Here is a 24,999-nt window from a genome sequence, read left to right on the forward strand (position 1 = left end):
CATTTGGTTGATAGTTAAATTAAACAGCAATTCTGAAAACTGATTAAAAAAAATTCCAGCTTCTAAAATGTAAGGATTTGCTGCTGTTCTGTGTTCTCTTCAATATAAATTGAAATAGATTTTTGAGTTGTGGACTGTTGGTTGGAAGCTAGGTAACCACAAATAAATAACTATTATGTATATACAAGTAGGTGAAAAATAGATGCATACGTGAATCAATATGAAAAGAATAATGATAACATACAGTATATATTGTCCATCTATATAACTTTCTGTAAATTGTACTGAAGAATTGACTAGTGCAGAGTGCAAATACGAGTTATTAATTTAAATATTTATTTGCAGCCGTAATTCAAATATTTTTATGCCCATACAATCACAGATAGGACATGTAAAAAATAGACTGTAAGACAGACTTGAAAAACGGTGAACCTGTCCTTTAATATCAGTGTAAGCAGTCACTGTGCACCACCGCTAGGTGGCACTGTGGCCGCCCAACCAACATCCACAGCCGCTGAACCGAAGAAGTGAAGAGCGCAGGAAACAACCCTGTAACTCCAGTGTACTAGATCCAGCGTCAGTTGAATGGAAAGTAGATGTCTCACTCTGATTTGTTTGGGGCTGTTTATTTTACAGTAAAGCGTTGGAGTCGTGTGTTTAATGTGAGCTCTGTTTTTGACAAGCGTGTGCGCGGGGTGGTGTCTTCATTCAGCCGCAGCGTCTTATAGCCTAGCATTCTTAGCTAGTCTGTTAGCTTGTTGACATCAAAACAGTTCGATTTAAAAGATGAATTTGGTTAAAAACAGAACTTTGCACCCACAACTGCGCGACGAGGAAACTCTGCTGGTGGAAAACGCCATCCGGTTGGCGATAGACTCGATAATAAACGTGCTGTACGGTGTCAACAGCGCCAGGACTCACGAGTACCAGCGGATGGTGGCGGACAGGGACAAAGAGATCCAGCGGCTGGAGTGCAGACTGAGGGAGATAGAACACGAACTGCAGGTGCTCCGCACACAGGGATGCACCTGCGGGTTGTTTGGAAACGAGCACAGCCTCGCGGGGTCACAGGCCTCCGGTGACCGGCAGAAGGGAGAGCAGAGCGGGTTTGAACCAGGTTGCATGGACACCGAGATGACAGCAGGGCAGCAGGAGTGTGAAATGAGCATCTCCTGTAAGTAAACATGAGTACACCCCTTACTGATTCATATATTCAAGAATGTCCAAGGGTGGAGAGAGTGCTATATTTTCCACATGTATATGAAATGAATGAAATGTCTTATTACTCCTTGTTCTTTTTGTTGACACTGGCATCTTTACATCTTAATTATTGTCCTTTTATTTTATTGTAGACAAAACCCAGCTTGGTCAACGGTAATGAGAGTGAATGTAGTTTGTTGCTTACTGGTCTCCTTTCTTCACAGTGGGTCTGTTTGGAAGACCCCCCTCACATGTCTCCTCCCAAAGCCAGGAGTCAGTTCCTCCATCATCCCCCAGCAGAATGTGCCTGGACCACTCCTGCACCTCCCACTCCTCAGAGACTTCAGGTGTATCAGAGGCAGCCAGAAATCTGCCTACATCTCCCAGCAGCCTCGTAGTCAAAGAAGAGCCCTGCGATATCGACACAGTTTTAATCAAGTGGGAAATGAGTGAGGAGAGATTTGGGGAGTATCAGGAGAGCACAGGCAGCACGTGTCAGGACGAAAGCAGCCCAAATCTAAAAAGTAATGTATCCTACTTTTAATTCCTATTAAATATTAACAACACATAGATATTACCATTAAAGGAATATGTAATTAATATCTTTTTTTTTTAAAGTGTTTACTTATGTTGCATGTTCTGTAACATTAGGGCTGGGTAACAAACCTCCTCAAACCTTGAATCTGGACTGAAATGCGTCTGCAGCAGAGTTTTCTGCAAAATACTTGATCAAGTTCTTTGGATTGTTTATTTATTCTTTGATCTGATATTTTAAATAATAGTTATTCACATTTTAAACCATATTTTACGAAGGGAATGTTCTTACATGGCTGCTTTGTTGAGCAAGAATTAATCACTGATGTATGTACAGATTTTTTTGTCTTATTTTTTTAAACAGAAAAATCATGTTCAACAAAGTGAGGTACCAAGTTTTAGCACCATTTCCAGAAACATCTCCAGACAATATCCAGTCCGGTGTAACAGTGTTGAGAAGAGTCTTAGCTCAGTGTCATCACTGTAAAAATGTGTTAGCATGGTTTTTGATATTGCATGACAAAGAAATTGTTCCTCTCTTTTGGATCCCTTTAGAAAAACAGGAGAACAGAGAGAGAAAAAATTTCACGGAGAAACCTCAAGCCGACCCAGACGGACAACAAATCACAGAAGGAGAACATCTGAGGTGAGTTACTGCACCAAATAACAGTCACCTACTTAAGGGTGTTACCTGTTCAGGACAGAATCCACAATAAAATGAAACATTAGTCAAATGTAGATGACACATTTCAGCTAACAGTCAAGGTGTTGTTGAAGAGTTGCGCTGCAAGGGTTTCTTTCACTTAATTTGTGTTTTTGAATAGTTAATAAGTTTATAAAATGCAGTCACATTTTGTCAGTCAAACATGATTAATTTTTAAACCATAAAAAGCAGCTGACACCAGCAAATGTTTCTACAATTTTGCTTGATAAATGACTTAAATGATGATTTTTTTTTTTTTTTCTGTTTGACTAATCAGCTGACTGGCTAATCGCTTCAGCGCTATTGAGGAGGTAGAACGGTAGCATCAATAGACCAGAATGCCTTGCATGCCCCTAACACTCAACTGTGAGTGAAAGCACAACGTTTTCTGGGGGTAACAAAGAGGGAAGTGGGCTCACCAACTAATCACTTGAGCACAAAAACTCCCAGGGTGCACCGAACACCATCACCTGACTATCTAATAGTGTATAGAGTATTCACAGTCTGCTGCAGCATGCGTCGGTTGTTACCAGTAGCCATTCAGCACTGCATGGTTACATGAAGCAGACTACAGCTGTACAAATTCTTCCTTCACATTTAAGTAGTTTGCAACTAACAGATTTGTCATGGTGGTGTCAACACATTCTTGCTAATCACATTTTTCCTTTAATGACTACTACACTTGGAAAGTTGGTAAATGTTTAACTCCAACATCCTGACAGTGAAGAGTATGTGACAGCAGATATTACTGACCTTGTAAAACATGTAAATCTGCTCATTTGTCAGTTATCTTAGTAAGTTTAATTAAGAATAAAGTATTGTATTTGCCCACACATAAATTAAAATGAGTGAATTTTAAATGCTTGGTGAACTGAATACCCACCTCTCGACCTCCCCAGGAACAAGAAGAAGACCGTGCCGATGTCCGAGCTGCCGGAGGAGGCTCAGAGACAGAAGAGGGCAGCCTGGAGAGCAGCGTCCAGGCGGTACTACGCCCGCAAAATAGCCCGCCAACAGGCAAACCCCTCCCGTGCCGGCCCCTTTCCCCACATCTCAACGGCTCAGTATTCACAACCCATGTCTTTTGTGGATAAGAGGAGGAGGACGCTGATATCCGAGTTACCTGAAGAGTCTCAGACGCTGCAGAGGGAAGCGTGGAGAGCGGCGTCCAGGAGGTATTACGCTCGGAAAATGGCTCGCCACCAGACCGACCCCACAGAGTACGGACACCTGCTTCAGACGTAGAGCCGTCAGTGGAGGAACAATGTGCAGCTGATAGAGAAATGATGCTTTTAGGGATTCTGCATATTTACAACTTCATTTAGTTATGTTGTGTAAAACACTGGACTATGTGAATGTTTGTTCATATTTAATGGTTAATTTGTACTGATGATGTTGAGGTTCGTCTCAGGTCTCATGTTATGGTCCAAATAGTTTGAAACTGGAGTTTTAACGGTTTTTTGTGTTTCTTCATGGCTGAATTATGCAACCAATATTCCTGAGAACAACACTGCATTCACATCACATGTGGCTGTAATTTCTCTTCTCATGACAGTCTTCTTCGGCACACTGCATGCCTGCACAATATGCTGACTGCATAACTGTATTTTGAGGCAATATAAAGCTTTTGTACAACGTTAACTCATGTTAACAGCCACTGTGTCAGTGCAGTGCCCCTGGAGTTCAACATGTGTAACTACAATCAAGGCATCTATATTGGTCAAATTCTAACTTCAACATCTGTGTGTTGATAACAGGAGAAGAATTTGTTCATTTTTTACTTGTAATAAGTTTAAAAAAAAATATCCTGTTCTCCTTTTGAACATGTAAAATAATTAAAACAATATAATTTAAATAAAACTGTGGTGTTGTCTTTTCCTTTTTGTAATTAAAGAATTGTGCTTGTCTAAATTAGTTTCTTTAAGATAATTTAATCTGTGATTCAACCAACAACTATTTTCTTTTTGTAAGTACACACTCCAGTATTTGAATCCTTGCCAACCGGAAGCAAAACTCAATCCCTTTGTTCCAAAATGTGGAAATTATGCAAAATAAAAGAAAAATATAGCAGTTCTATTTCTTTTCTTTTTTTATTGTTTTAAAATATTTGTTCACTGAATGAAATCAGACACACACAATATCATAAAGGATTGTTTGGTGATACATCAGGTCATAGACGCATTCAATAAACCGTGTTAATAGCCTACACATAAACGGGCCTGAATGAGAGAAATGGGTCATTGAATCAAGAGAAAATAATCAATAGGAGATATAAGAAATAATAATAAGAGGGAGTCTTGACTGTTTCGGGTGATTTGTAGGTCTATGCCTTTTGTCTTCGTGTTTACAGTCAGAGCCTCCAGGCCTCGTTATTGTGGCTTTCAACCCGTCCACAGAGCTCCTCCTGCCCCCAAGCTAAAGAAAACACACGGAGGTCTTGCAACAGAAGCTGTTTGTCGCTCTTCAGCCTAATATTACGCACTTTGACGCACAGCTGATGTTGCACAAGTGTGGCTGCTACAGTATCATATAGGACAGTGAGTATTCATCGCTGTGACTTGAGTGTGAAATGTGATCCGTTTGACAGCTGCTGCAGCAAATGCACGATGGCGACAGGCGCGCGCCCGGCTGGAGCTGCACACACCACCAACTGTGGTCTGAGCGCTGATGTGAACCAGTCGGTGTCAGAGCTCATAACGAAGGCTTTGTCATTTTTAAACTCACAGTCGGGCTTTTTATTTCTATTTCTTCCTCAGTTCCCATTAGAGGCGGCAGAGAGGACAGGGCTTCGCTTATGTCGCTGCTGCTGCCTGAGGCTGGAGGTTTCAGATTGGGGGGGGACGGGGTCTTCAACCTGCTACAGGCTCAGGTCTGGACAAGCAGGAAGGCGGACGCCCATCCTGTTTGTGGCTGTGTGCTGTTGTAATATACGACGTAAATACCACAGACATCAGACAGAGTGAGGGGGGAGCCGCTGCCGCCATCATTTGCATAGAGGAGTTTATTTTGGGGTAAACAGCTTCAGCCGCCGGCGCAGTCATCCCTCCTCCAACGACTTCACTGGATTAGTCTGAATGGCTGTAGCCTGCATATTTATGCGCTTCAGGACTGATTTTATCTCACTCAAGCCTGGATAAAGGAGCAGACTGTGGCTCGTTGCAGGAGGACTGTTGCGCACTGAATGGGTGCGTTCACTGCTCAGGTTTTTGTCGGCTTGATCGTTCCTGTTGGTCAGTTAGACGGTCATTTTGATTTGTGATCTGTGCTACAGTGCTGCCAGTATTAGCACACAAATATTTAAGAAAATAATATTTTGAAATAGGCAAATTAGAGAACTTTATTGCCTGCAGTGCCCTTGCGCCATTTGGAACATTTTTCACGTTACACCTTGTTTTCTAATGGACTTTAAATTCGGCATGCTTTGAGTGTGACTTTAATTTTTTTAGTTCAATTGGTAAGATTTACACATAATAATTATTCTTATTACCTTTTCAGCTGGATAAACTTCTTTCTTTTCCCTCTGGAGCTTTTGGAAAGCTTTCTGTGCCTTTGGATACACTTGTGCACTTTTGGAGAAGCCCGTTTGGAGTCATAGATTTCTTTGTGCGTTGTTGGATTCTTCCGTCATCAAAGTATTTTTCTTCGAGTTTTCTTGCTCCAATCTACAAAAAGAGGGTCTCTCTGACTCATAAATACTACAAATGGACTTTTGTAGCCTCCAAAAGATGCTCCAGGGCTTAGCAAAGGCACAGAACGCAGCAAAAGTCTCTGAGCGCTCAGCTGCGCACTGACTGACAATTGTTCACCACTATCAACAGTATGACTACTGGATGGACCAAAATAAGTTCAAAGCATAGGGGTAGACCATGGTGTATTGGAGGAGTGGGCTTTACCATTTAAGGCCATTGAAATGTCATTTTAAAAATGGCATTTTGGAGCTTATATGTGTTTGGAGCCAAAACGGCCATTTCTGGGTTTTGGGGGCCTTTTAGGTTCTTTAGAAACGGTTTGGTCCAAATTGATCACCCCTACATATTCAACATACATGGAAGTGTCCTTTTTGCAGGGATTGCTGGGAAGAAGAAGGAGGCTGTCGAGGTTGGGACTGTGGAGAGGGAGGTATTGGCAGAGCCACTCTCAAAAGGTAAGAAATCCTCAGTCCTGCTGAGGCCCATGGTGCCCAATGTTGGCTGAGAGGCAGATTGAGACTGTATAGTCCACATTTAGATAGAGAAACTGGGGTTTTCAGGTGTATCTTGGTGTCTTTTCTGTGTGATACAGCAGGGAGGGTCAGTGCATTATGGTGTGCATTAACAAGGAAATATGGAGGCACGGCTAGGGGGAGCCATAGCTGGGCAGGAAGGCAGCTGTGTGGCCCTGTGGCTGTTTGAAGTGGATGTTTTGCTTGTTGTAATACTCACAAACGTGGAAGAACTCCGGATGACAGTTTTATGTTAGTCTTCATCACTAAAGTCAATGTTTGAACTGTATTAGCTTCAAGGGTGTAGTTCCTTAGAGAAGACTCCCTGCTGCCACACAGGCTGAGATCTGTAAAGACAGACATCACACTGTCATGTTGTAACAAGGAGGCAGAAAAATCGTTCAGGTAAGATCTGAAAATGTAACTCATGTAGTTTAAGGAACAATTTTAACAGAACATAACATTTAGATTTGGATTAGCATAGCATTGCTATCATCATAGAAAACATTCAAGATGGCCACTCCACTGCGGGGAAACAGGTGAGAGCAGCCTGACACTTCCTGATTAGACAGACAGAGCTGTTTTGTGTACAACCAAATCAAATCTTGCTCCCTGGCGGTGACTGAAACTTTATATCTTCCTATGGCTACTCTTTGTATTTACGGCACAATAATGCAGAAGCTGAGTCACTGAGTCACAACTTTGGGCCAAGACTTTCTGTGTGAGATTTGTGTTGTGTCCTCTGCCATCTCTAAAGGCCATGCTGTCACTGAGCAGTGATTGGTTAATCCACGGTGCGGATTTTAACTCAGGAGCTGTAATTGGTTTGATTTATTGGCCTTAATTAGCATTTTTATTGATTATGTAAAAATCATATGCTTAGAACTCAATCCTTGTTTCGCTTCAAAATCATTGAAAATGTCTAAAAATGATCTCGCTCCCTCGTTAAGAAAGGGGAAGAGTTGATTTAAGAATAATTTCATGAGCACGAAGGGGTTAATTTACTATTACATATTAAAAACAGTCTCAGGAAGCTGCTAGATTCACCAGATCCATCCAGTTTGTGATCTAATGTAGCTCAGATTTTTCCCCAGGACTTCAACATTTTTAAAAAAGATTTTTATTTTATTATTTCAGTGTCAAAAATCAGCAGTTAACCCTTTCATTACCTGCGTCTCATCTGGCAGATTGTCAGATTGCGTTGACACGTGGAGGTTTTTTTTTTTTTTTCGGACAGCATCTGTGGAAACAAGGGCACAGAAGTAGAAATATAACACATATAAATGTAATTTGTTACTAATTTAGTCACTATCATGCACCAACTATGAAGCAAATAGCTCTTTATCGGCATCTATAATAGGAAAAAAAAAACAAAAAACTGACTTTCATGAGCAGAGCCGGTGCAGAAGCTGAAAAAAATGTGATGGAAAAATGTACGTTTGAGGAGCATCTTATGGGGATTTCATCTCATTTTATAAGATCTTTCAAGTGTAAGAGTCATAAGTATTTAAACAAGTTAAACATTGGCTTATATTTTTGTTGATTACAGCTTAAACTACACCATCTAAAGTTAACTGGAAGGTAAAGGGTTAAATCCTGCTCCTGAGCGTCACTGCTGTCAGTCCACAGTGGTGGTGCTGAAATCAGATGGTGGATGTTATTATGGGTGTCTCTCTGTCATCGTAGGTAAATTACTGCCCCCTCTGGTGGACACAGGCATTTAAAAGAGAAAAGAAAGCCGATCAGAAACACAGAAACCGAACTGTTCCTTCTGTCTGTGTCTCGGGCTGAGGCCTGTTTTAACTTGCTCTGCTCTTGCAGTCATCAGCTGTGTGGGTCCCCGGCACAACACAGGTGTAGTGATTATCTTTGTGACCGTGATGTAATCTCAGAGTGGTATGTGTCTGAAGTACCACAGCCAAGCATTAACTGACAGTTACTGAGGTGTAAGGAGATGACAGGACACTTAACACACACTCTTTTCTGTCACAAGTGCTGTGAGTCCCTGAACTAAATTAAACTTTGTGGCTGATATACCACATGAAAAACAACTCTAACACTGTATGAATCCTGTTTTCACAGATACAAATTAGGTGTCAACAGAAATTCTCTGGTAGCCTACAGCTCACACAATTTTAACTTTTAATACCCAAATTCATCCTCTGAAGTAGCTTGAAACCATATGTCCCTCTGGATAGTAGCTGTTATGTAATAAACAGGTCTTACGGCGCAGACACTCATGGTAAACAGCAGTATGTGTTTTCCCACTGAACTGCAGCTGAAGAGTTTCTCTGTCCCGCCCATTAGCTGCAGCTGCTGCTGAGGAGCTCTCAGCTCGGTCCATAGAAACACACAGGGAGCAGCCTGGTGCTGAAAGGCTGAACAGAGCCGTGTCACAGTGGGAGGGAGAGGCTTTTAACTCCTTCACTGCTGAAACCTGAAGCCTGAAGCCTTCGACGGACACAAATCTGTTCACTTCCTGGTTGAAGCAGACAGAGCTGAACCAGCTCAGTGCTGTGTGTATCTGACCCACTTCTTGTGTCTGAATCTCTGTTTGTCTTTTGTTGCAGGAATCATCCTGATCAGGACCAGTGTCTCGTTGTGCACTCTGAACAACACAGGCTGAAGCTCCTGTGTGAGAAACTTGATGTAAGATGCTGCAACCTCTCCTCCAACATGTAACCAGCAGCTTCCTGTCACAGTGAAACAACCATGAAATGCTCGCTCTCAGAAAACATCAGTCTGTAAAGGACTGAGAGAATCGGTTAGCGATGACAAGTACTGTAGAGATGAAGTGAACACAAGTTGCTCCGTGTGAGCGTCAGGTGGATGTCAACACAATGTAAACGTTACTAATAGATCAGTCTTGCTTGCAGTCATAAGGCTGATTTATTGAACTGGAGTCAGCTGATTTACAGCTGTGAAAGTATTGGTCAGCTGACCCTTCAGACAATAATAATGGGCTTTTTTCCACTTTTTTCATGGTTGTCAAATGAATTTACAGGAAACATGAATTTATGAATTTTGAATCTAATTTACCACCATATATGAGACAAAAAGCATCAACTCACCACATTTAAAAGGCCGAGACGTTCAATTTTTTTACCCTTTTTCACTGAAATCATTCACCAGAATTGTTGCCAATTCATTTTTAATCAATTAATTGTTTAAGTAATCATACTATGAAGAAAATCACTGTGGCACATTATTGCCACGACTAAAACATGAGCTAAAAGGATGAACCACATGATACCAAATCAGAGATTTGTTGTGTAAACATATGGGTGATGCTTCATTTACACTTCCAATAATTTCAGTAATTTTCTATGAAGTACTCTAAAATTGTCCAGTAGTTTTTTTACAAAACAGCTGTATGTCCTGAGAGCAAATTCTTACCCATAATGCCTCATTTTGACAAATGCAGCTGTATCATCCTAAAAACCATCCGTTATAGTAAAGTGAATTTCCTCTCTCTCACAGACGTCCACTTCTTCACTCAGCGACCTCAACATCTGAACCATGATGGAAGAGGAGATCGTTGAGGACCGGGCCAAGCTGAAGCAAGGCCTGGTCAAAGTGCTCCAGTGTGTAGCCACCATCTCCTCAGCAGCAGCTGTTGTTAACCCCATTTTCGGCGTGGCTGGCTCCCTGATCCGGGTGGTGCTGCACCACATCGATGACGAGGACATCCGCACCCTGAAACGTGAGTTCGGCTCCGTCAACCGAGCGCTGGACCAGCTGTCCCAGCAGAATCGCAACACGCTGGTACAGATCAAGAAGGAAACGCTGGACGGCCAGTACTGTCAGGTGGAGGAGAACCTGAAGAACCAGTTCAGAAAGTTCATGGAGATGGTGGAGGCGCGTCCGGAGCACCGCGAGCGCAAGAAGGAGGACTTCGAAGAGAGCTACTCCAATGACTTGGGCGACCAGAACCTGCACACACTCTATGATGGCGTGGTGGGTAAACCGAAGCTCTTCAGCAGGCCCATCCTGGAGGTCTACCTGAAGCACTCGCAAGGCGACCGCCGCACCATGGAGCGACTCTGCACGCGCCTCACCTACCTGTTCTGCATCGGGCTCATCGCTCTCATGGGCTACGCCGCCATCATCGGAGACGACGAGGAGGGCCTGAGCGAGGAGTGGGCGGAGAAGATGGAGCGTGTGCAAGAGGAGATGCAGAAGGCTCTTTGCAAGTGCAAATGAAGAAAAAGCACGAAGAAGAGCTTTTTCCTCCGCTGCTGCTTTTCCTTCATATTCGGGACTCACAGGTCCACATTCCTGCTGTAGCTCCTTCCTCTTCGCCTTTCCTCTCCCTGTAAGCTCTTTGTACGCATCTCAGCTCACCGGGCGAGAACCCAGTGATCAAAATGAGCAGCAGTTTGTCTCATTTTAAAATCACATAACTTGCTGTATATGCAAGTGGTCTTTGAGTGGTCTTCATGTAGCTTCTGTCCAGGTTGAGGTAAAGACAACTAAATTCTTGTACGATATTCAGCATTGGCTTCACAGATAAATAGATAGATGGACAGACACATAAATTCTTCAGGTTTTGGGATAAATCTGAAAAACACTGATGGTTTCAACTGATAGAAAAAACAGATGCAATCAGCTGTGGGATCATTACAGATAATGATAAATCTACACTAGGAGCTCAATTTTGGGCAATGTGCGTAAATGTTATACTATACGTCATGCATCACATGCAAGGTATCACATCTATAAATCAGGCTTTAGCAGAAACTGCAATGTATCCCGCTCCCATTATACACTTCTACACATTTATTGTAGAGCTTGTGAAATACATCTATTACACTACGAGGAAAACGTATGTTGGAAGGACCAAGTACAGGGCCGCCTATGAATTCTTTGAAATCAGACGAGTCTATATCATACTTTTTATGTCATACTATAGATGAAATAACTGCTATTAGACAGACTTTTAGCTGTTAACCAGAGGGAGTTGTCAGTCAAGTTATAACTATAATATATAACATGAAAGAGGTTTAAGCGTATCCCAAAGTTTTTGGAGCTATGAATATAACTACAGCGATATAATCATCATTTACCACCTGTGATCATGCCACCACTAACAAACATTGCAGGCCTCTAATGCATGGAGCTCGTGATACACTGAGCATACTTGTTGCTGTTGAGCACTAAATGTACTTTTTTTTTTTTTACACTAATTTCAGATGCTGCTGTGCTGAGTTCTTTATTGTTATTGACTTGTAGTGAACAATTTCAGTTAAAAAAAGAAAGAAAACACTAGCAGTAGAAATAAAATCAGATCTATTGTGATACTACTACGTGGCAAAACCAACTCTTCACCACAACAGGATACACTAAATACAAATCAAATATACTCTAAGTGCTTCCATTTACACTACCCGTCACTGCGTTATGTTTATTTTACAACAACTGAGGTATCTGACTTTTGAAACACGCTGTTCTGTCACTGTAGTGAATCCTTCCCATCTTGATTTGTACAATTCTGTCATCCTTTTATTTTCTATTTGATGTGTCCTACAGCCTGTTTAGCCATGCAGGAGCAACACCAAGTATTGTTAAGACTGTCTATACAAACAACTATATAGCTCCAACTATAAAAACATTTAATGTTCATTGTGCAAGACTTTTAGCTCTTCATGCTCCTCATCTGACCGACAGTGCCTAAATGTGCTATCACTTTTATATTATTGGTTTTTTTTCTTTTTTGGCTAAAACATTAGTAGAGCAATGTATTCTGGGAGATAAAACTCGACAGGTATTTGAATAACTATATGGAGAAATGTTTTATTTAGGTGAAAACAAGAGGGGTAGAAACATTAAATCATTTTCCACTCTTGCTTGTTCATGGGTTAATCAGTTAAGTTTTTTATTGTGTAAGGCATTATGTTTTGAATGCTACAGTTCAGATTTAAACCTGTAGTTAATAATAATGTGTAAATGTGTGTCTTTCTTTTGTTTGTTTGTGTGTGTGAGCAAACTGGTGGTATGGGTAGTACCATAAAGGTTTGGAGGGCTGCACCAGGACCGTTCAGACCGTTTAGAAAATTAGACTAAACATGTGATCACTAAACATCTAATTGTCATTAACAGCTTTCAAACCAATCAGTTTGTATATTTATTTGTTTTACAAAGGTCTAGTCCATTCTGCTCTCTCTCTCTTTCAGTACCTAACTCTGGTTTATTGATTTCCTCACAGTGTGTCCTCTCTCTTATTGTTACAACAGACTCAGTATACGCTTCGTAAATATAGTCAAAGTGCTGCTGACATGCAGGAAACCTATATGAACCTCTCAAGGCTTTTTTTGTCGTGTTATCATTGTGAATATGTTGCCTTTTTTATGGATCTTTGATGCCTGGTTGTATTATATGCACCTCTATGAATAAATATGAGTGAATACCACACAGTTGGAATCGTTAATTCTTTACCACAATAAAAACAGCAAAATGGAGAAATGTCACATTAAAAGTAAATGTTCTGTTTTAGTGATTAAAAAGGATCAGTGTATTGAAAGTAAAGTTTTTGTGATGCAGAATGAACCTTTTCACAGTATTAAATTAATTAATGTTGAATACTGTTTAATGTTGTAGGTAAGACTGTAAAGTGTTCTGACCTTTATCATCTTAGAAATATAAAATACAACCTTTTTTTTACTTTTAAAGACATAGACTCACACCTGGATTAATGCAACACTCTTTTTACTTGCCTCACCCAAAAATCTACTGATTGTCTCCAGACCGTAAAGCACTCAGCTGTCCAGCCTTTAACCTCCCTCCTGTTTTACTGATCCCAGTACATGTTAGAATAGATCTTTAGATTTTATTGATTACTTTTAAAGCTCTCTGCGGCCGCTCCCCTGGCTACATCCCTGTTCTCTTAATTCCCTACACACCAGTAGGCACCTTGAGATCCTCGGGTAAAAGTTCTGTCTGTTCAGGAGACCTGGTTGGAAACCAAAGGGGACAGAGCATTTGCAGTCTATCGGAGCGTTTTTCCTGGTTTTAATTTCCCTTCAGTTGTTTCATTCCTCTTAAAATTACTCTGTATTGTTTTTATACACCTACCTTTATCTTTTTTCTTCTCTGAAACCTCTTGATTTTATTGATTCTGTTTTATTGCTGCCTTTGAAAAACACTTCATAGCATATTTTGAGTGTTCTATAGGTGATCATGATTATCACTATTATTATGCACATGTTCATAAGTTTAAATTACATATACTATATGGCCAAAAGCCCATGGACCATATCCTTTTTGTCTGCTGCTTCAACATAACAATAACCAAACGCACAGAAAAACAGGTCCATAAAGAAATGTTTCCCCAGTTTGGTGAGTCCTCTCGACCCCATCCAGCACCTTGGGGATGTAACTGGAATAAATGTAGAACTTTTATCACTTTACTTTCTAAAAAATGCTAAATTTTCCACCTTAGCTTTCTCCCCTTGGAAGTGCACACACAGACGAACTAATGTCACTCTCCACTGCCAAATATTCTATCTAATGCTAAGTAGCATTAATGCACTGAGGAGGAAAAAGATGTGTAAATGATAAAAAAGTAGAAAATATTGTAATTGAACGGGGTATAATTGTATAGTTTTACATTTGCTGCATTTAGTTTTATTTTTTTGATTTGGTTTCAAAATATTTGTATTATTTATTTATTTTGTTGTTGGTTCTTTGGATACATTCAATAATGTTGGAGCAGATCTAATTCCTTACACTGCATCATAATCTGATCAGTTTGACATAGTATTTAGGTTTTTTCTTGTTCCAGCTCTTATTTCAATTTATATACACAAATATTCAAACACACCTTGTTTATTTGATTGCATCAATAGGTAAAATGTAAATATTAAATGGACATTTTACTTTATTCTATTTGCCCCAAAAGGAAAAAGCATGCCGACATACAATACTGGTATGTTTGTGAAAAACCACTGCTCCTCACTGGTATTAAATATGTATAACCTGTGGATGCTGCACGAGGAGGCCAGAGACCCATGTGGGGGTGTAAAGGTGCAACTTGCTGATGTGCACCACAAGAGGGCGCGAGCACTTCACCCGCTTCACCATTACACCTGATGTCACTGAGCTCCCCGAGGGCCCACAGGACTGAGGCATCACACGTCTGTCTCCAAAACTACGAGCTACTGCAGCCTGCCTCTGGAACCAGATCCTCTACATGGTCGGTCTGCACGAGGGGCAATAATCCAAATTCATTTACTGGATTGAAAAAGGGGAGGGGGGAGAATTTACCTGAAAGGACATGAGATGGGCGCATGACCGAGGTTAAGTACCTGTGGTATGGCCCTCGTGCATCATTATCCAGCTGAACAGGTTTGACTTCCAGCTCAGAGTGGGGTTGGTGGGGGGGAAACCAAAACAGGAAAATGTGCATTGCGGGCGTTTGAAGTGCAGATTAAGGAGACACAAAGATTCGAGGCGCTTACCTGTTCCGCAGATTGATGAGTGTCTTAGAGCCACTGACGCACGTCGTCGTCCGTCTCGTGATGGTTGGTGCTCATTATTCTCCTCATGACACGAGCTCGTTTCGGAGAGGATCCGTGATCACCTGAAGGAAACTGGTGTAATTCCAGAAATTAAAAAAATCTGAAGCAAATATTGACCCGAAACCTTCAAACATGAGATGAAGTCTTTCATGTGTTGGAGGAGAAATGATTTGCGTAATGATTTTTGTTTTTCCTGGTGAGGGAGGATGAGCCTGGACTCTCACAGGGCGCGTCGTGCGCACAGATGAAGGAGCTGTGAGGTTTAATGTGATCAGCACCAAGTCCTCGGGCTGAGGATGTATAATTCTACTTTTAAATGGCTGTTTTAACCCGATGTATTTCAATTTGTGACAAATCAGACTGAAGACGGGTGACGCGTCTGTGCTGTAATTATAAATGATGATAATAATAATAATAATAATAATAATAATAATAATAATAGCAAAGTAAAATCTCCATTCATATAATATAAGCTGTTCTGAATCTAAATGATTAGGGTGCAAGACATTTCATATTGCGGCTGTGTGTAATCTGCAGGAGGTGCGTTTGATGTAAAAAAAAAAACAAAACGAAAAAAACCAAAATGATGATGATAATTATGATGTTTTATCAAATATCACACAAATACGAAAAAGACAAAACACATCAACAGTTTTCTGATCGTCTTACCTCAAGTCTGGAGCAGTTAACATTCTCAACAGCTGAAGCGCATTATGGTGATGAGACATTAGCGCCAAGTGCGCAGCAGCCCTCGTTCTCTACAAGACACAGTCGAAAATATGTGGAAAACAATTTAACAGAGAATTCAGCTCCACATTTGTTGAAAAGAGATTTGAATCGTCCTTTCATGGCGACACGAAGACTGAGCAGAAAATGGAACCGAGCACATTCACCTCCTGGAGTTTGCGCTGTTTCTGCCTGTCTGTTCCCCCTCCTCTCTCTCTCTCTCTCTCTCTCTCTCTCTCTCTCTCTCTCTCTCTCTCTCTCTCTCTCTCTCTCTCTCTCTCTCTCTCTCTCTCTCCTTTGCAGATAGTAAGTGCGCATCTCCATCTCTCCTCTGGATCCTGTTTCTGGACCCTTCCCCTGCAGCTCCACAGTGGATGAGTGGACCGTGGGAATTTTCTCAAACTCGAAGGAGAAAAGAAACAAAACAACTTGTTCGCAGCTGTTGGAGCTCATCAGGCGTGAAGGAGCAGCGGGGCCATTTACATGAGGTAGGCCTACTGAAAAAATGCTGCTATGGGACTGTGATGAATCTTCCATCAGGAGGGGTAAATGTGCTGTAAGGTGTGTCCGATGCTCTCGGTGGATTTGTGCGTAAAAACCCAACCTTTGCGCTTTTCTTGTGGGTGCGCATGACAGTTAAACACAGCGCAGACACATGACAAATCCTGTCTTCATTTATTTACTGAAAAGGTTTTTTGTTTTTTTTTTAGATCACGCACTCTTTGTATTTCATAAGTTTGGATTTAGCTTCTTTTCCCCTTTCCACTATAAAAAAAGCAAAATCAGAGCAGGACATTTTCAGATAGAACGAACAGCATGTGGGATCCGTCCTCAGACAGAGGTAATTTATGTAAGTCAGGTTACAGGAGGATGAAAGGGGATTTTTCGGTCTGCTCTGCTCTGAGATGACTCACATACAGACTCAAGGGCATCTGTGTCATTCTCTCATCCACGTATAAGGCCCCCATTTTGTTTACATGACATCATCACCTGCTAGCTTTTTTTCTGCCGTAGGAGGATTGAATATTTAAAATATCAAAGCTTTCAGGATAAAGATTTGAATCAAATTCTCATTAAATGCTGCATTTGATTCTGACAGTTTTATAATTTTCTATATGACCAATTTAAACTCTTTAAACACACATTTTTAGACACATTTAAAACACATTCTATAATGTATTTTACAACCTTCTGGGAATCAGGATGCTTCTAATGTTAACAATGGTGCAATGTTCTGTTGACAAGTGTCTTTTTATGAGGAATAAGAAACAAAGGTGCTGTAAAAGCCTTTAAGATACTTCCTATCTGTAAGTTAACTATGGAGACTTGCTAAACCCTTACAGGCCCACTGAGACCCCCTCCAAGGAGTCACAAGGTAAATCCATTTTTTGGGCCTTTCTACTGTCTTTGCTTTTATCTTGTTTAATTCTAGATGAATGAATCTCTTGTGGCCTGTGTTTGACAACAGATTCTGTCCCTCTGTGTCTCAGAACATGTCCAGTTCATTGGAGAGGGTTGTGGCCCAGAAGAAGGAGGCCATCGAGGCAGTGATGGATATGTTCCAGCGGGGGGCTGAGGTGTTGGCCAGTGCTGTGGGTGAGCTCTTCCCCCTCTGTGAGGCCGCCGCTCCGGTTCTCCGCCTGGCCTTAGACAACGTCCACAGCAAAGAGGTCTTTTATGTCAAAGAGCAATTTCTGACGGTGCGGAACAAGCTCGACTTGCTCTCCAGCCAACTGGAAGACATCGACTGTGAGATCAAGAAGGGGAGGCTGGACTCCCAGTACTTCTCTGTGGAGGAGAACATTAGGAACCAGTTTAGGAAATATATGGACATCTTGGAGGCAAAACAGCAGTTCAAGGAAGTGAAGAAGAGACTTTTCCTGGAGCACTTTGCTAAAACCGGGGGAGAGAAGAACCTGTTTGTCTTGTATGATGCTCTGATGGGCACCAACACCTTTGGAGAGTCAGTTTTAGAGCTAGTAGAAAAGTAAATGGTTAAGTTTCTCTCATCTTTTATCACTACTTGTTTGCATGACTTTAACACCAGATAAATACCTTAAATGTAAAAGTAAATGGTTCCTCTGTTTTGCAGGTATGTGGCGAGGAACCGTCGTCTCCTGGAGGATTTCTGTGTCCGCATGAAGGAGCTCTTCTGTTTGGGCCTGATTGCTCTGCTGGGCCACTGTGCCTTAACCCAAGGCCCAGAGGAAGAAGAGGACAAAATCCAAGAGTGGAGCAGCAAAATTGAAGAAGTAGAGTCCAGAATGAAGACAAACATCGAGTCCTGTATTGCTGCTTTCCCAGAGCAAGCAAAATTAGACGCCCAGCGACTCCTGCAAGAAAAGGAGGAAGAAAACCTGCAAGATTCAACTCAGCAGCTTCTTGAGTTCTTGGTGAAAAAATATGACTGGGTCAGCTGGTCAGTGAGGCTCATCAACCATTCAGGCAGCACCTACCGGAACTGGCGAGCGGGGGAGCACTTCCATCACGTGGCAGGCCACAACTGGTTCGAGGTACTCCAGGTGAACAACATAAACCTGGTGGTGTCGTACAGCACCAAACCGCAGCCGGTGCCCCGCGACTGCATCCGGCAGGTGATGGAGGGTCAGGGGAAGAAGGGAAACGCCCCGGCAGTGGTGGAGGCGCTGGAGAAGCAGCTGTGCGGGTTTGTCGTTCACGCCGTCAGTCGCCACAAGGAGTCCGCCGCTGCCTGGAGCTTTCCAGAGGAGTGTCACTACTGGGAGAGACACAAGAACGTGGCAGTGTGCGTGCACTCTGAGTAAAGCTGTCACATGTATTCAGATTGAGAGACTATAGATTGTGTTGCTTGTCCATCTGCAACACTGAGGTGAGAATATCAGTATTTTAGTTTATCATAAAAAACTGAAAATACTGAATCTGATAAAGAAGGGCTGCACAGATCCGATAGAAGTGATTAGGTATCAGTGTGATACACTGACCTTATTAAGTGAACTGGGTATTGGCCAGATGCTACCAGTCCAGATATAAGTGTTAGTTCAGGTTATTTACAGATGAGTTTAAAGTACAATATTAAGTTGCATTAAATGGAAATAGTTAAATACAAGAACCTCAAAATTGTACTTAACTTTTTTCGTTATTTTCCAGCTCTGTGTACAGTTGCATCCTCATGTTACTTCGATCGATGCAGTGAGCTATTAAGATATTAATGGGGGGAGGAGAAACAGATCTGGTTCTGGGTCAGTGTCGGTCAGTACCCTGAGTTTGCGTATCAGAATCAGTATCGGGGTGCATCCCTACCAGAACTATAGTATTTCAGACCCTTTATTAAAAGAATTTAATCACAAATGCACTTTCAGCTTTTAGTGTCAACTCTTCATACAGTTGATATTTAAATCACACATTTGATGTGAATTTATTTATTTATTTATGTTGCAGCTGTTTAAATATTAACTGCCTGCATGTTGTAAAACTATGTGACTACTAACCAGTTTGTTTATATCTATAAGAATTTTTACACGAACACTGTACTGTATATGAAAATGGGAAGCGTCTATGCTTTTACTTTACCTCAGCAGCATATACAGTCATAATCCAGTCCCCCATGAGAAATGGCTTCTGCACCTACAGCGCTAAAGAGATGGTTTTGCTGAGGCTGCATCTGCAGAGCTGTGCTCCCATTTTGTCTCCGCCCAGCAGGCTGGCCTACATAACTCTGACAGGGAGCGCAGAGGTTACTTTCTCAGGCATGAAAAACAAAAAGAGGCTCGGAGTTTGGCACCAGAGACGCGACAATGTGCCTTGTGTTCCAAACACATTCAAACCCCTTGATGCTGAACCAAAGCTACTGAAGCCCAGTGCTGCCAATGCTGTGCCTCTGATCATGAAGCCTGATGGTTTGTGTTAGTTGTTTCAGCCTGGATGAGGAGGTGAAGTCGTCTGCAAGATTCTTCATTTATATGTTTTATTTTGGTGATAAATGGTGATTATTGCTTTGTTGTTTTATTCCTTCCAGCCAATGATGGATTTTTTTATGATGCATGTATGATTTTCTGCCTAAGTGGGTGGAATTTTACCCTGTCTGTTATGATATCCCTGCTCACACTAAACACACACTTATTTTTTGCACATTTCAAGTGAACCACTGTGATTTTTACTAGAAATTTGAACTGACTCCACTCCCTGGCCATCCACCAAAACAAACACACCGCCTGTATTAACTGGGGGAGGTTTAAAATTGACTGTTATAGTGATATAGAAAGGTAAATTGGTTTACAATTTATATCAAAATGTCATGTACCAATGCTTACATACATTAGCTCCTATATTTATGCCAAATCTCAATAAAATCAGTGCATGATCGATGGTCTATCTTTTTGTGCTTTATGACAATTAATAGCCAAGTACAAATAGTTAATGGATGTGTAAACAAGTATAATCTAATATCTGCCTCTCTTTTCTTGTACAAATGTGATTTACGCAGCACCGCTAGTGCTGTGCCCATTAAAACGAGGGAGTGCACCCTCAGCAACAGGGACTCCGACTAATTTAATTGATATTTACACATAAGTCAGCATTTCCTGACCGCAGCTCTGGTTTGATAGTCCGTGAATAACCTTTGGCTGAGCTAATATCCTGCAGACGACCAGCAAAGTGCTTGGCTTAGCAGGATGGTATCAGTCATAATGCACACACTGGTGTAGGTGCAGAGCGGGTGGAGACGGCCATCATTTCATATCTCGGTGGATCTGGAGGGTCTTTAGCCGCTCTGTCGTAAGTCGAGCCTGTCAGACTCCATCAGTCGCTATCTGTAACACACATCACAGTGCAGGAGGAAGTGGACTGTGGTGAATCATCACAGCGTTTCTCTGTGTGCAGTGGAAAATACTGCAGCTGCTGAGGTTGTTTTGAGGTTTGGTGGCTTTGTTTATGAAAATGGAGTCAAAGACCACATTTGTGCCTTTAACTAATTTTAGGCCAAAATGATTAATTAGATTTTTTTCTTGAAGGTTGAAGACAAACTTTTTCCAGAAGGAAAACTGCATCTAATTTCTACCAATATCCAAATGATTAATGCAACATAAGTGATAGAAGATTTTAATTCCTAGTTGTTATTTATAATGATCACGATTACTTTCTTTTTAGTGAAGAAGCCCCAGGAGTGAAATATGTGACCAGGCGTTCATATTCCATTAAGAAAAATCAGTTTTTATATAGATCTATAATTCACTCTCTTAATGAGAGTCGGCAGGTGATACACAGCACATCAGTAAAGATTTTTTTTTATCCTACAGTTTTAGAGAAATTGTTTTGGGAAATTCGTTTATCTTTTTGAGAGTGAAATGAGAATAACATCAAATCTCATGTCTGTGCGTTAAATGTTGAGCTGGAGCCGGGGGATGTTTAGCCTAGCCTGCTGAGTTTTAGTTTATTTATTTACACAAATAACAAAACAGAAAAAATAATGCATTAAAGGACTAAAAGGGATTGTGCTGGGGAGATTTAAAAACCCCAAAAGGACTTACAAAGAGATCTTACCAAAACTAAAATCAATCAATTAAGAAAACAATAGACAACATTGTTTTTTCTAATAAACAATAGAAAAAAACAGGAATATAAAAACAGTTAGAACAACCAATAACTGTATGTGCCAGCAATAAAATGAACACAAGATGATGCACAGGCTATATACAGTATATGTATACTGCTCTTTATAAGTATACCATTCTATAAACTGCTAAATAATGTGAGGAAAAAGGTTTGTTTCATTTTTACACCTGGAGTATAAAAACAACAATTTGCCATTTCCCAGCTCTTGTACAACAAGTGATCATTGTTTTTACACTTTAACTTCTGTTCAGATTATAGAAGAAAGATTAATCAATTAGTCATCTTTAGAGCTTTTTGTTAAAGTTCGACAAAGAAGTAAGAAAGTAAGTAAGTAAGTAGAGCACTTCCAAAAATATCAAACTATTCCTTTAATCGATGAATTTCAGAGATGTTGTAAAGTGTACTTCCAGACATTAGAGAGTCAAGCTAACAGTTTCCTCTTGCTTCCAGTCTTTATGCTAAGCTTCATATTTATCTTACAGACATGGGAGTGGGTTCAATCGTCTCGTCTAACTCTTGACAAGAAAGCGTAAGAAGTGTATTCCACAAAATGTTGAAGTATTGCTTTAATTTGAGTGTATTTACATCCAGATTGGGTGAGGTGTAAAAAATGGTCAAAACACTGGGGAACTGTGTTTGAGAATACCATGTGTTCTACAGTGTTCATTTAATATGGAGTCTGAAACCTACAACCCTTTACACTCATCATCAGCGTTTCACTCCAAAACAAAGAACAAAACCCAAACAATGTGTCACTGCCCAAATACGTATGAACTGCACCGTAACACACAACACTGCACCTGCTACCTCTGCTGGCACCAAGCCCTTTTTACAAATTACAAATCCCAGGTGACAGGTGACTAACACGCTTTACCACCTTTGACTTATCAGCACTCTAATCCTACGTTAAAACAAAAGATAAAACCAGAAGACAGGCGGGTGAAGGGTGTGCCAGACAGAACCTCAGTCTTCAAACACACAACCAGTCCCAGACAACAGACAACACTGACGTGTCGCGACACAAATACAACAAACTAAACAGGAAAACACCTGCTGCTTCACCTTTGCAATAGTTTTATATTTTCGAATTCAAAGTGGTGGCTGTATTTGGATGTTAAGCTTTACACTACTACTCGGAGCATTAGGCATTTTCTCAGTCTTCCTCCTGTGCAGACATGAAGCAGCAGTGGCAGCCTGTGCTGGAAGCCAGTGGATTCATTAGTGGTTGTGTGGGCTTTGCCTAGGTAACAACTATTGATCCAGGAGGCTCTTCCACTGCATAAATGGCTCTGGCTGAGGTAGGCCGTCAATCCTCTCTGTCATTATGGGAAGACTAAAGCATCTGTTTACTGACGAGATCTACTGCATCCGTCTCGTGCCGCAGGAGCCGGAGTTAGCTTGTTTGTGGTTTGAGGGAAGGTTTAAACAAAGTTTTCTGAGTGAAAGAGTGAATTCTGGTGAGGAAGTGGTACCAGAGGTGGTTTACAGACAGAGGGCGCTATCAACATACAGATCTACTGGAGCTGTCAGTCTGTGGGCTTTTCTTGATTGGAATTTATTGAGTTACATCTTAGAGCATTTGTTGCAAATATGACAAATTTGAAAATCAATGCAGCATTTTTTGACTGTTTTACGTTTTTGCTCATTCATTTATGAATCAGGTTGGTTGCTTCTTTACACAGTGAACATACAAGTGGTCACAGCAGTGTCACATGAATTTTACCATTTATCAGAAAACGAATGTTTCCCCTTTCTCTGCTGGGACTATAGGTTGTGGTTTCATACTGTAATGTTTAAAAGAGGAAATATGGGACAAAAAACAAAAGCCGTCATGAAGTCATTCTGGATATAAATAAACTGATTACATTCCTGAGGAAATATAACTTATAGTTCACAAAACCTTTTTCCAGCACCCCCTAATGCTCTCCTTTCCATCAAGCTGAATCTCCTCATCTCCAAGAGGAGATAGCAGCCAATATCAATATTTCATAAACAAATGAAAGACTTGATGGAGGCTAGCATCAGAGTGGCCCTGGAGGGGAGAGTCGATCAATGGTAGGATAGCTCTGTCTGCTGGTGTCTGCCAATCCCGGCCCACACTGGATAATGCTATTACCCATCAGTCCGAGTGGACCATCGACCAGCCTGCAGCTCTTTCAGTGGACTAATCCAATAAAAAGCATTAAAACATTTGTTCAGTGACACACTGGCTGCAGGTCCGAGGCCAGAACTATGGACTGATGTTTTTTGGGGTCCTGCCTGGTTGGAGATTCTTACTGTTAAAGTTTTAGACACACATGACAGGATTTTGTTGACCTCATATAGTTTTATAGTTGTTTTATGGTACAAATATATTCAATAGATGTCTGGATGCTACAACAAAACATACCATACCTGATAACAGGCTGACTTGGGGTGGATATAGGTTCATTGATTAATGCTCTAACCTGTAAGGTGGATGTGACACTCGCTGGGTTACCGCCTGAAAAGCGTAACTCAGTTAATCTAAACAAAGTTGTTTTTGGCATCTTCTGTTAAAGGGTTAAACTTTAAATGCACTTAACAAATCCTCATAAATGCTGGAAAAAAAATATAAGCAGAATTGGTGTCTTCTCAGTGGTGGAAGAAGGATCCTAATCCTTTACTCAAGTTAAAGAATAATGCATGATGATGTAAAAAAAACTCCCTTACAAGTAAAAGTCCTGCATTCAAAACCCTACTTAAAAGCATAGAAGAATTATCAGGTCAATTATCTTAACTTGTTAATAGTAAACGTACTTGTTTTGTAGAAAAGCAGAAGGTAGTTCAGTCCAGGGGTCAGATCCCCCCAAAGAGTCGCAAGATGAATCTGAGAGGATGTGAGATTATATGTTTTGTCTTTTCTCTAGTTTTAGTTTCCTCCTGTGTGTGAGAAATATTAGGTTTACCTCTCTTGGTTTTTGACAATTATTTATTATTTAGACCAAATCATCGGAGAAATTTTGTGTATGTCTGTATTGTAGTAAAGTAACATAAAATGGAAAGACACATCTTAAAGAAATTACATAAATGTACTTAGTTTCTCTTTCCACCCCCTCGTCTACTCACTGTAACCCCCCCCCAAGAGGTTTCATACAGTAATAGGTCCTACAGCTACTAACGTTATGAGCTACAGTAGCTACTCTGACAAAAAGCATTTGGCAAGTGTGATGGCAAACATGTAGCTTAAAAAAAAATCACATACATGTGGTATTAATTACTACATCTTGGGGACAACATATCATATGGAGACACTGATTTTCCTCACAAATAGCATCAGTGCATTGTAGTCAGGGATCAGAAGCTGAGTAGCTAGAAGCTAGCAGATGGCAGCAGGCAGCTAGCAGCAGGCAGCTAGTAGCTAGTAGCTGGTAGCTGGCAGCTAGTAGCTAGCAGCTGGCAGCTAGCAGCTAGTAGCTAGCAGATGGCAGCTGCCAGCTAGCAGCTAGCAACTAGTAGCTAGCAGATGGCAGCTAGTAGCTAGCAGATGGCAGCTAGCAGCTAGTAGCTAG

At 41.1% G+C, this 24,999-nt stretch overlaps 3 protein-coding genes and 1 long non-coding RNA gene across 5 annotated transcripts; 3 read left to right on the forward strand and 1 right to left on the reverse strand.

The window, feature by feature from the left end:
- Nucleotides 1-416: 416 nt before the first annotated feature.
- Nucleotides 417-16,066, reverse strand: LOC111655701 (uncharacterized). Of its 2 annotated transcripts, none has more exons than XR_015437303.1 (7): nt 15,824-16,066; nt 15,095-15,216; nt 7,808-7,878; nt 5,925-6,985; nt 3,321-3,667; nt 1,406-1,611; nt 417-1,172 (listed from the first exon to the last, which is right to left on the reverse strand). It is a non-coding gene; the product is annotated as an uncharacterized LOC111655701 (long non-coding RNA). The 2 variants fall into 2 exon arrangements; XR_015437302.1 differs by having other exon boundaries at nt 15,095-15,226.
- On the forward strand, nt 787-4,297 carry LOC111655699 (uncharacterized). Its single transcript, XM_023407189.2, has 4 exons — nt 787-1,174; nt 1,425-1,724; nt 2,290-2,380; nt 3,337-4,297. The coding sequence occupies exons 1-4, from the start codon at nt 787-789 to the stop codon at nt 3,680-3,682; spliced, it is 1,125 nt and encodes a 374-aa protein (XP_023262957.1). The 3' UTR covers nt 3,683-4,297.
- rpz (rapunzel) lies at nt 6,514-13,047 on the forward strand. Its single transcript, XM_023407190.2, has 3 exons — nt 6,514-6,581; nt 9,209-9,287; nt 10,119-13,047. The coding sequence occupies exon 3, from the start codon at nt 10,158-10,160 to the stop codon at nt 10,839-10,841; it is 684 nt and encodes a 227-aa protein (XP_023262958.1). The 5' UTR covers nt 6,514-6,581; nt 9,209-9,287; nt 10,119-10,157; the 3' UTR covers nt 10,842-13,047.
- Nucleotides 16,042-20,358, forward strand: LOC111655657 (uncharacterized). The gene is made up of 3 exons (XM_023407133.2): nt 16,042-16,368; nt 17,371-17,867; nt 17,973-20,358. The coding sequence occupies exons 1-3, from the start codon at nt 16,255-16,257 to the stop codon at nt 18,661-18,663; spliced, it is 1,302 nt and encodes a 433-aa protein (XP_023262901.1). The 5' UTR covers nt 16,042-16,254; the 3' UTR covers nt 18,664-20,358.
- The last annotated feature ends 4,641 nt before the right edge of the window (nt 20,359-24,999 follow it).

The sequence above is a fragment of the Seriola lalandi genome, unplaced genomic scaffold (assembly GCF_002814215.2).
Source record: "Seriola lalandi dorsalis isolate HSWRI2012SDOR001 ecotype SW California unplaced genomic scaffold, Sedor1 jcf7180002054330, whole genome shotgun sequence".
Lineage (NCBI taxonomy): Eukaryota > Metazoa > Chordata > Actinopteri > Carangiformes > Carangidae > Seriola > Seriola lalandi.

Bases quoted from the DNA above. Each gene is read 5' to 3' on its own strand.
- LOC111655657 (XM_023407133.2), top strand. From the start codon at position 16,255: ATGAGTGGACCGTGGGAATTTTCTCAAACTCGAAGGAGAAAAGAAACA. The intron at 16,369-17,370 runs GTAGGCCTACTG...TCTGTGTCTCAG, and splicing joins AGCGGGGCCATTTACATGAG to AACATGTCCAGTTCATTGGA. The intron at 17,868-17,972 runs GTAAATGGTTAA...TCTGTTTTGCAG, and splicing joins GTTTTAGAGCTAGTAGAAAA to GTATGTGGCGAGGAACCGTC.
- rpz (XM_023407190.2), top strand. From the start codon at position 10,158: ATGATGGAAGAGGAGATCGTTGAGGACCGGGCCAAGCTGAAGCAAGGC.
- LOC111655699 (XM_023407189.2), top strand. From the start codon at position 787: ATGAATTTGGTTAAAAACAGAACTTTGCACCCACAACTGCGCGACGAG. The intron at 1,725-2,289 runs GTAATGTATCCT...GGATCCCTTTAG, and splicing joins AAGCAGCCCAAATCTAAAAA to AAAAACAGGAGAACAGAGAG. The intron at 2,381-3,336 runs GTGAGTTACTGC...CGACCTCCCCAG, and splicing joins ACAGAAGGAGAACATCTGAG to GAACAAGAAGAAGACCGTGC.